Source organism: Nanorana parkeri, unplaced genomic scaffold, assembly GCF_000935625.1.
Source record: "Nanorana parkeri isolate BGI_ZX_2015 unplaced genomic scaffold, ASM93562v1 scaffold481, whole genome shotgun sequence".
Classification (NCBI taxonomy): domain Eukaryota; kingdom Metazoa; phylum Chordata; class Amphibia; order Anura; family Dicroglossidae; genus Nanorana; species Nanorana parkeri.
Genome location: NW_017306749.1, coordinates 438,525 through 449,470, shown reverse-complemented (window position 1 = coordinate 449,470; position 10,946 = coordinate 438,525). Strand labels below are relative to the sequence as shown.

The following is a 10,946-nucleotide window of genomic DNA, read 5'->3' as shown; positions in this document are numbered from 1 at the left end:
CTCTTACCACTTTAGCCTACAACTTCCTAAATAAGAGATGCACCTCCATGCTTTACTGTAGGGATGGTTTGTTGCTTTTCATAGGCTGGGTTGACTTTTCCTCAAGCATAGCATTTATGGTTGTGACCTTAAAGGTAATTTGGTCTCATCACTCCAAATTATATTCAAACAGAAATGTGATGCTTCTACGAGTGCAGTTTAGCATAGTGTAAGCACATTGTTTTATAGTATTGGTGCAGCAACAAAATGGCTTTAATTTTTACTAATTCTGTCAGGAGTATGCACATTTTTGAGAACTGTCTACCTGCTTTTCAAGCTTCAACATGTTATGACTTCCAGACACTAGTGTATCAATCTTAAATGGCTGTGTAATGTATATTTTTTTTCTTTTCTTTTCCTCTACTTAAGGGTCTTTGAAGACGAGAGTTTGAAGCCACAAACATGGCACCTGCCGTTGGCGGTCCAGTAGGCTACACACCCCCAGAAGGAGGCTGGGGTTGGGCAGTAGTAGGCGGAGCCTTTATATCTATTGGTTTCTCGTATGCCTTTGCCAAATCCATTACGGTGTTCTTTAAAGACATAGAAGTAATATTTGATGCAACAAGCAGTGAAGTTTCCTGGATTTCTTCAATAATGCTAGCAGTCATGTATGGTGGAGGTAAGGATACATTTAAATGTATGGTGGAGGTAAGGATACATTTAAATGTCAAAGATCTGCTTTTTTTTTTTTAAAGTTCTACATAAAAAGGTTTTATTTTTTTTTATTTTGGTGAAATATGAGACTGATCTAAGCTACTGGTTTTCATGCTAGCTTAAGGCCTGGTTCACACCTGGGCGTTTTTCAGCGCTGATCGAAGCGCCGAAAAACGCTCAGCACGTGAAATCCCATTTACTATGGGCGTATTTCAGCCTGTGGAAACGTGCTGAAAAACGCCTTATGACAAACAAGTACAGGAGCTTCTTTTAAGGCGTTTTTCAGCGCATATCCATTGTTCCCGAGTGTGGCTTGGGGTTAACAAAGCGGTAACCCCGAGCCACACTCGAGAATACAGCGTAGGATCACATGTCCGCGATCCCTGCTGTGTCCTCCGGCCGCTGCCGACTTCCGGGTACCGTCGCGTCGCAGGGGGCGGAACCGGGGGCAAGTTTGAAAGTTTAACCCCGAAAAAAAGGTACATAGGAAAAAAAAAATCATGCCGCCAGGGAGGTATAAAAACGCGGGTTTCACTGAACGAAAAAAACTTGAAAATAACAAGCAGAAACAACACTCCTACACGCCCAGGTGTGAACCCAGCCTTAAGGTGCCCATACACCTTACGATTATCGGACTAAACTTTTCGTCCGATGATCGAACCGTCGTACGATTTTCGTACGACGGCCCCATCCTGCCCCGATTATCGCAAGGTTCAATCAGCTGTAGTTAGAAAAAAAAACCTGGACGACTTGCGGTAATTGACCGCAATTATTTTCGTATGCGCAGTGTTAATCGTACGACTTTTGACGAACGGAAACGCCACCAACCATGCGAACATCGTACGATCAACCAAAGTTTTCAAACATGCTTGACCGTCAAAAGTCGTACGATTGTACAGTACTATCGGTCGGGCACTACATTCACACGTTACGATTGTCGTACGAAAAGTCGATCGGATACGATTATCGTACGATGTATGGGCACCTTTTAGAGGGTGTCGCTCAGTGACAGCAGTAGATTTCAGTTGTGCTGCCTTGGGATCCCTGCAGCTTATTTAGTGGACATGATCTGGGATAGTGATATTTCCACCAGGAATAGGCAGCCAAGTCCACTTCCATCTAATTAGGAACTACTTTTGGAACCAAAATCACCTTCTGTTAATTTCACGTCCAATTGAAAACATGTGCAGGGAAAAATCCATTGGTATAAAACCTTTTTGGGGCTGGTACACAGTCATTGTGCTTAATGTGGCATCTGTGTGTTTAGTGCACACTAGGCGTGTTGCATTGGCATACATTCTTGCACCCCAAAGCACCTCCCCAGCAGGCATGCATTTGGACCGCCAAATTCCAGTCATCCAACCAGGTTTCAGTCAGGCAATGCCATTTCCAAGGCTTTACAGTTAACCACTTTACACCCTAGACCAGTGATGGCGAACCTTGGCACTTCAGCTGTTTTGTAACTACAAGTCCCATGAGGCATTGCAAGGCTCTGACAGCCAGACATAACTCCCAGAGGCAGATGCATGTTGGGATATGTAGTTTTGGCACAGCTGGAGTGCCAAGGTTCGCCACCACTGCCCTAGACCAAGCGAGTGTTCTTGCAGTTAAGTGGAGTTTTCTTTGAATCTGGAGTTGCTGTAAACATCACACTTTACCCTTTTCTCTAAATTGTTAGTGTCACAGGTTAAATTGAAAACCGGGCTTATCAGCTTCTGATTGCCTTCTCAATACTATTTCTGAGCTAACCTTTAGAAACAATTGCATTTTTTTTTAACTGCTAGCACAAATCGCTCTCCTTGCCATTAATTGTCAGGCATAGACCTAGTCTCTGTGATTTTAAAACGCTCTGTTCAAGACCTGCTGCGAAGACTGTGTGCCAGCCCTGCTCATACACTAGCTCAGCACAATTGCCGATAAACCAAATGTAATGTTCATTTGAAGTCAATGTTTTTCCATGTGACAGGATATGCACTGTACATTCACAGTACAGAAGGGAAGAAAATCAAATGGATCAGTAGAGGGATTAATAGAGATATTGGGTTGATTAGGGGACCATTCCCCCTCCTGGGTGTGGGTGCATGTGTGGTTTTTTTTTTCCACGTGTTTATGCAAGGTATGGCAACTCAGTGCAACAAATCACATTGGGGGGAGTTTATCAAAACTGAAACAGACAAAATCTGGAGCAGATTTGCACGGCAACCAATCAGCTTCTCTCTCTCTCATTTTCAAATCTTAACTGAGCAAACTGAAGAGATGGTGATTGGTTGCCATGGGCAATTGCTCCAGATTTTGTCTGCTCCAGTTTTGATAAATTCCCACCCTTGTGTCCCGTCATTCACTTAATGTTGCCTCCAACGCACTTAGTGCAACACAAGGCACACCTATGACACATCCTAGGATGCATAGATGCCATCTGGGCTCTAGTTAATTTGATTAACCACAATTGTTGCATTAGATAAGACATATTGAATGAATAGCTCTGGCTGCTCAGTGTCATCTGACACTGTTGCCCCCCTTGTCTGAATAAAAACAAAATGTTTAAGCAATTTTTTTTTTCTCTTGGCAAAAGGCATGCAATTAAGAGTATATAGGGCATTTCTAAATGTAATTTTAAATTGTATAATTCACACTGTTTACTTGCGCTCAGGTGCATATAGTTTTGCTGCATTTAAATAAAAAAAGTGACCTGTGTCCATGGGCAGATTGGATATTGATTGCGTCCAAATTCATGGAAAGGCAGGAGAACTTCTGGGAAATAAAAAGTTTACTTCCCATATTTACTTCTCATGCGTTTAATAAAAAAAAGTGGTATCTTCTAGTACCAGGGCAAGATGTACTTCTGTACCGATCTGGAGGATACCAAAGCTCAGTTAGACCTAAAGTCTCCTTCGTCGAAAGGCGAGCGTCTCCGGAGGATCAGGCGATGGCCGGATGGAGGCACCAGGTCTCCCTCTGGTACCACAGCACAGTCTGCAGAACTACCCCCCCGACAGACTCCTGGGATTCTGACCTCCACTGGTCGTGGTGTACACATCTCAACCGGCATACTATCCTATGCACTGCATTGAGTTGCAATCGTGCCTGTGGTATGGAGTTCCACAGTTATCGGTGCTCCAGTGAGTTCTAGCAGGGTTTTTTTTTTCCTGTTTTTTTTTTTCCTGTTGTTTTTTTTGAGTAATTTTTGGGTTTCTTGGAACATTAGTTCTTTACATAGGGCTCTATTTAAGTCACTGTGACCCCTCTCAATGGGATGGGATCATCTGTTGATCCCTCCATTGTTGTATTGAAGAGAAGGGTAAGCCTGGAGTTCAACTTTAACATTGGAACATTGGAACAAGGAACCTTATTTGTTTGTAAGCTCAACATTATGATTTTAACCTTTTTTCTTTTAGGTCCAATAGCCAGTGTATTGGTGAATAAGTATGGAAGCAGACCGATTATGATGCTTGGTGGCCTTCTTTCTGGAATTGGTTTAATTGGTGCCTCGTTTTGTCACACTGTTGCGCAACTCTACTTTTGTATTGGTGTTATTGGAGGTAAGGGGTGTGATTTTTTTTTTTTTTTTTTTTTTTTTCTTTTTCTTTTTCTTCATTTGTTTTAAGCTTTTATATATGCAGGTGTCCATGTGAGTATGTGATGCTTTAACTTTATTACTTGTGCCACAACGAAAAAAAATATGTAAATTGCTTGAGCGGTTGGTAAGGTACCCTGGTTTGTGTTAATATCTTATTTACCATGCCATGTTTTTGTTTACTATTAAAGCTGATAACTATGCAGATGTGAAAGGCTAATGCAGCTTTGTAATTTAATATATCATGGGGTAATCAATGCCTCTGTGACCATGAAATGTCATTGGCAGCAGGAATATTTGCTGCTAAACAGACTTGCTTTAGTATAGAATGCTTATTTTTTTTTGTCTTAAGGTGCCATCCTGCGATGGTTGTAAAGTAATTAAAAGCTTGTACGATCTGCCCATCTTGGACAGGCAGATCGTACTGGCGCTCATCGCAAACCCTCCCCGCTGAGTGGAGAGCTTCCAATGATTCCAATGCTGAGCAGGCAGTGTGCGCTTGTGCACATTGGCCCGTGTGGCATTTGTCTCAAGAAAGCCACTAACCCTCCGAAAATCGTACGATTCTTGGCTGGTTTTCAAGCCTGCTTGGGAGACGTGCGACCTTACAGTAGAAACGGTTGCATGCCTTCCATACACCTGCCGATTATGGTACGATCACAGATGTGTATGGGCACCTTTAGACCATAGGTCTTACCTTCTAGGTGCTACCTTCATGTGATCAACAGTGTTGTATGCTAGGTGGCCCACACCTCCAGTTATACTGCTTTGGGCATCCCAGGCTTAACTTGAGTTGGCTATACACTGCTTAGATTTCTAAAAGCACTTTCGTACAAAAAAACTTTTTCGAGTTTCTATTAGTTGATGGGTGTCAAATTTGATTGATTTTCTACTGTAGTGATAAACTCAAAGGGGCGGGATGGAAATGTTTTCTTTAAAGGAGAACTATGGGGTCAGAGCTTTTCCCCATAGTTCTCAGGGTAACGGGAGGACACAAACTATAGAGTCCTCCCGTCACCCTAAGCTCAGTATACCGCGAGCTACAGTTTGCGGTATACTGAGACAACGCAGCTGGAGCGGATCCAGACATCCGCCAGTCAGCACTGGTGGATGGGAGGGGGGAATCAGCCCCTCCCCTGTCACGGCAGAGAGCCATGACAAGATCGAGAAGTGAGCGAACACCGGTATGTGTTCGCTCACCTCCCGATCTACTGAGCCGACCTGTGACAGCCTCATTGTCATAGGCCGGCTAGAACTGAGGTGAGTGAAAAGCACTCGCCTCGTTCTCCTTTAATGACAGCTAGTTTTTAGTTTCTGTTCCTAAATGACTGACACACTTTTTACATTTTTGCTGTGTGATTCTTCCACAGCAGCAAGTTTTGATTATTATTATTATTTTTAGAATTTTTTTAATAATAATTATAGTATACAAATATATTTATATATAAACGTTTTATTTTCCTAATTTTTTGTACACTTTTTTTTTTTTTTTTTTACACTTTGTAAAAAAAATAAGTGTAAAAAAAAAATTTTTTTTTTTTGTCAGTTTATATCAAGCAATCACTATGACTGCTTAATAAATTAACTTTTTAAAATTTTTAGTTGTTATCAGGCTGCTCCAAGCTTAGGAACAGCTAATAATAACTTTAGAGACTGATCCTGACACCATGTCAGAATCAGATCTCACTAAAGGTCTTTGATCGTTCCTAGACGATCAAAACTGATACATTTCACTCGAGATACATTTCAACCACTAGATACAAATGTATCATTAAGACCTAAATAGGGATCCTGTATCTGGCAGCTGAAGATAGCAGAGAGGTAGCAGTGACTCGCCTCTCTGCTATTCGTTTTGACACCTGGAGAACCTGGCTCGATGTTAAGAGCCCGTTCACATTGAGCGGTTCGCAAATCGCGTGTTTGTCGCGAGATTTGCATTTTGCGCGATATCGCGCAAATGCTTGCATTGAGCAAGCTTGAATCGCGGCTAAATCCGCTCCAAAAAAAGGGTCCTGCTGTAGCGACCCACGACCCACGACAGCAGGACCCTTTGCCCCATTGAGAAGCATTGGAGAGCCATATCGTGCGGTAAATTGCCGCGATATCGTGGGAATTACAGCGCGATAAATCGCTCAATGTGAACGGGCTCTTAACATCGGGCCAGGCTCTCCAGGTGTCAAAACGAATAGCAGAGAGGTGAGTCACTGCTACCTCTCTATCTTCAGCTGTCAGATACGGGATCGCTATTTAGCGAACCCATATCTGAATGTAAAGGCTTCATTCTTTCATTAATGAAAGAAACAAGCTTTTAAAAAAGCTTAACTATTTCATTAATGAATGTCTCAATAGTGAGGCATTCATTAATGACTGGAACTGCTGAGAATCAGCAGTTACCAGCATTACAGAGGCCAATATAACTCGGCACGTACAGTGTACGTGGCCAGTCATATAGCCACTTTGTGACAGGATGTACACTGTACGTCTCCCGTCACAAAGGGGTTAAGAAAGAATCTCACCGTGTATTCGGTTTTTGTTTGGGCAAACTCCATTAATTCCAAAATTAAACGTTGCAAATAAAATATCAGTTGACATTTGTAAAGTGTCTGATGGCATCATTGGGTGGTAAAGATTTTTTTTTTTGTAGAAGTATTTGTTTGGAAATCTGGTGTATGGCCAACTTTCAGCCAGTATTTTGTACTGTACAATTGACAATGGGATTTGTGACTTGCCTGTAAAATCTTTTTTTGGAGTACAGGACACTGTATTCCAGGGAGCACAGACCCTTCTGGTTCTATGATCTCCCTAGTGCTTGCTACAAAACTGAAACTTGCTGTGAGAAACGGGTTATATGGGGCTGTCCCTGGAGCTTTTTCCTTCTGCCAGTGTTCAGTAACTTGAATCTAGCATATAACCCAGGGCCTAAGGCTGGGCACACACCTTACAACCATCGCAAGACTTTTGTCTTGCGATGGTTGTAAGGTACTTTAAAAAAAAACGTATGATCTGCCTATCTTGCATAGGCAGATCGTACTTCCGATGATCGCAAGCCATGCCCCCTGAGGGGCGGGCTTCCGATTACCGCAATGCCGAACAGGCAGTGTGTGCTTGCGCACACCGGCCCGTCCGGCTTTTATCTCCCGAACATCGTACGATGCTCGGCGGGGTTTGCACCATGTTCGTAAGTTTAAAGTCGTGCGACCTTACAGTAGTAGAGGTTGCACGGCTTCCGCGCACCTTACGATAGTCGTGGGATTTCCCGCGATTATCGTACAATTATCGTAAGGTGTGTGGGGACCTTAATGGTGCCCATACACTGCTTGATTCTCGTATGACAGTCGCGGGAAATCCCGCGATCGTACGAGAATCAAGCAGTGTGAACAAAGACGTGCAACCGTTTCTACTGTACGGTCGCAAGTCTTTTGTCTACGGAGCATGCTAGAAAACCAGCCGAAAATCGTACGATTTTCGGCTGGTTTGAACGGTGCTCGGGAGACAAATGCCGGACGGGCCGGTGTGTGCACGCGCACACTGCCCGTTCAGCATTGCGATCATCGGAAGCCTGCCCCTCGGGGGCAGGCTTGCGATGATCAAGAGTACGATCTGCCTGTCCAAGATGGGCAGATCGTATTTTTTTAATTACTGTACAATCATCGCAGGTCTTGCGATGGTTGTAGAGTGTATGGCCACCTTAAGACTTGTAGCTTGTGTCATGTATTCCAAGAGAAGCAAGTAAAAAAATCCTATATTGAGTAGTAGTAGGTATTTATAACTGTGGCAGCTTTTAAGTAACATGTACAAAGGTATCCATGTGTCACAACTTTATTTATTTTTCTCCACAGGATTTGGTCTTTCGTTTAATTTAAATCCATCTCTAACAATGATTGGAAAATACTTTTTCAAGAAAAGACCAATTGCTAATGGCTTGTCAATGGCAGGCAGTCCTGTATTTTTGTCAACACTTGCTCCTTTAAATCAGTACCTCTACGGTATCTTTGGTTGGAGAGGAAGCTTTTTGATACTGGCAGGACTTCTTTTCAATTGCTGCGTTGCAGGCTCCTTAATGCGCCCCATTGGACCTAAACCTGATGATTTGAAAAAGAAAGTGACGAAGGAGGTATTGGAGGAAGCTGGGAAATGCAAAGATGACAAGGATGCTAACAAAGACCTTATTGATGGAACAACAAAAACCAAACCAACTTTCTTTCAGACAATTAACAAGTTTTTGGACTTTTCCCTGTTCACTCATAGAGGATTCTTGATCTATCTGTCTGGACACACAATCATGTTCTTTGGTCTCTTTGCACCTTTAGTCTTCCTCAGCAACTATGCAAAAAGCAAGCAGATTTCTCCAGAGCGTGCTGCCTTTTTGCTTTCCATCCTTGCTTTTGTAGATATGATTGCAAGACCTACTATGGGGATCGTAGCAAACACCAAGTGGGTGAGACCTAGGGTGCAATATTTCTTTGCTGTTGCTGTGCTCTATAATGGAGTTTGCCACCTGTTAGCACCTTTATCAACTGATTATCTTGGCTTTGCGATCTATGCTGCCTTCTTTGGCTTTGCTTTTGGCTGGCTAAGCTCTGTCCTTTTTGAAACCTTAATGGATTTGGTTGGTGCACAGAGATTTTCCAGTGCTGTTGGACTGGTGACGATCGTAGAATGTTGCCCTGTTCTTCTTGGACCACCCCTCTTAGGTAAGAACCTGTTTTTTGTTTGTCTGTAACCACATGAATGTTTAGCGTATGGAATATGTTTGATTCGTAAGTTCATCTGCAACCAAAAGTGTTCTTCGAAAGTGCTCAGCAACCTCGCTGACCTCTCTAAAAATGTTAGATGCCTGGCTGTCTGAATTCAATAGTTTTGAGTCACAGACCCAGAACAAGCATGTAAATGTGTGTTGGTATTCTTCCCTATGCTTGTTAGTGACTCTTAGGGCCTGTGTCGTTAAAATCGGTTTTGGGTTTGTTGATTGCATCAGTTTGAGACCCTTCTGAGATACTTCAAAATTAAGTTACATTTGCCTCCTATCCTGCTTTCACCCCGATAGATTTTTAATGGAGATTCAAAGTAATTAACACTAACACAAGCCCTAAAAATCAAAACATCGGCTTGACCGACTCGGAATGTGCATTTGTAAAAGCAGTTTGGATAGAGGGAACTCTATCCCAACTTGTTAGGCTTTTACCGTATGCACTGTCCCAATATTCTCATTTCAAGTGTTACCAGAAGAGCATATGAGGTAAGTCTTCACGACAAACACAAAAAGCATTAAAAAAATCAGGGCATTTTCAAATGTATTTCACTCTATCCAGAATGTCTTGGCTGGGCTTGACTTGTATAAAATGCACATTAACACGCAGCAAAGGATCTAAAGAATGAATGATGCACATGAAGGATATGGAGATGTATAGATATAAACACCTAATATAGAGGGAGAGATTTGATGAGCCAGAATGTTATGCCCACCTGCCCAATATTGAGAAGGTCCCCCTTTTGTTGCCAAACAGCTCTGACCCATTGAGGCATGGACTTCACTAGACCACTGAAGGTATGCTGTATCTGGCACCAAGCTGTCAGTAGCAGATCCTTTAAGTCCCGTAAGTTACGAGGTGGGTGAGGCTTGGTTTTCCTGCATCCTGGTGCCATCTCTTTCCTAGGTAAGCAACGCACACTTAACTGCCCATCTACGTGATGTAAAAGAAAATGTGATTAATCAGATCAGGCCACATGCCATGGTGAACGCTGGTCAATATGGACACCTTGACTGGTGTCTGTAGCTGTGCAGCCCCATATCCAACAAACTGTGAAGCATTGTGTTCAGACATCTTTTCTTTTGGAGCCAGCATTAACTTTTTCAGCCTCAGTAGCTCTTCTATTGTATCAGACTGTACGAGCCAGTCTTTGTTCCACACATTAATGAGCCTTGGCTGTCCATGACCTGTCGTCGCAACAGTTATTTTATAATTTTTTTCCATGGACCCCTTTTGCTATGCCCTGATCACTGCAGACTTGGAACATCCCAAGTTTTGGAGTTGCGCTGGCCCTTGTCAAAGTCGCTCCAAAATGTTCACTTGCTACCTAATGCATCCCACCCATTTCCATGTGCCATTGTAACAAGATAATCAATGCTGGTCACGTCACCAGTTAGTGGTCATGATGTTCTGGCTGATCAGTGTGTTTTTGGTTTTCTTTACTGTAGGTGTATTATGTTTTTTTTACATGCAGTTTCCAAGTCTTCACGTTTTATCTAACTCCTGCAAAGTTAACTTTTTGTTAATTTTTTGTTTTATTCAGGCAGATTAAATGACATTTATGGCGACTACAAGTATACTTACCAAGCTTGTGGAGCAGTACTTATCGTATCTGGAGTTTACTTAATTGTGGCGATGACTATCCATTACAGACTTCTTGCAAAAGAGCAGAAAGCAGAGGACAAAAAAAGGAGCCAAGAAGCAAATGGTGGTGACTCAGAACACAAAGTCAACAATGAACTCTCAGTCCTTCCTCAGAGCGCAGATGATGTAAAAGAAGAAGAAAGTAACATATAGGGCATTTTTTCTGTGCTTAGCGCTGTGTGGAAACAATCAACAGGGTGGCACTGATGCTGCACACTAGTCCGGTATTGGGATAGGATTGTATTTTTAAGCCTTATTTAAAGCACGTGTCCTCCCCCTTTTTT

At 42.6% G+C, this 10,946-nt stretch overlaps 1 protein-coding gene across 1 annotated transcript; it reads left to right on the top strand.

The window, feature by feature from the left end:
• Positions 1 to 411: 411 nt before the first annotated feature.
• SLC16A1 (solute carrier family 16 member 1) lies at positions 412 to 10,926 on the top strand. The gene is made up of 4 exons (XM_018560846.1): positions 412 to 658; positions 4,089 to 4,232; positions 8,107 to 8,961; positions 10,562 to 10,926. Exons 1-4 carry the CDS (start codon positions 442 to 444, stop codon positions 10,813 to 10,815), a joined length of 1,470 nt encoding a protein of 489 aa, XP_018416348.1. The 5' UTR covers positions 412 to 441; the 3' UTR covers positions 10,816 to 10,926.
• Positions 10,927 to 10,946: the final 20 nt, after the last annotated feature.

Bases quoted from the DNA above. Each gene is read 5' to 3' on its own strand.
- SLC16A1 (XM_018560846.1), top strand. From the start codon at position 442: ATGGCACCTGCCGTTGGCGGTCCAGTAGGCTACACACCCCCAGAAGGA. The intron at 659-4,088 runs GTAAGGATACAT...TTTTTCTTTTAG, and splicing joins AGCAGTCATGTATGGTGGAG to GTCCAATAGCCAGTGTATTG. The intron at 8,962-10,561 runs GTAAGAACCTGT...TGTTTTATTCAG, and splicing joins TCTTGGACCACCCCTCTTAG to GCAGATTAAATGACATTTAT.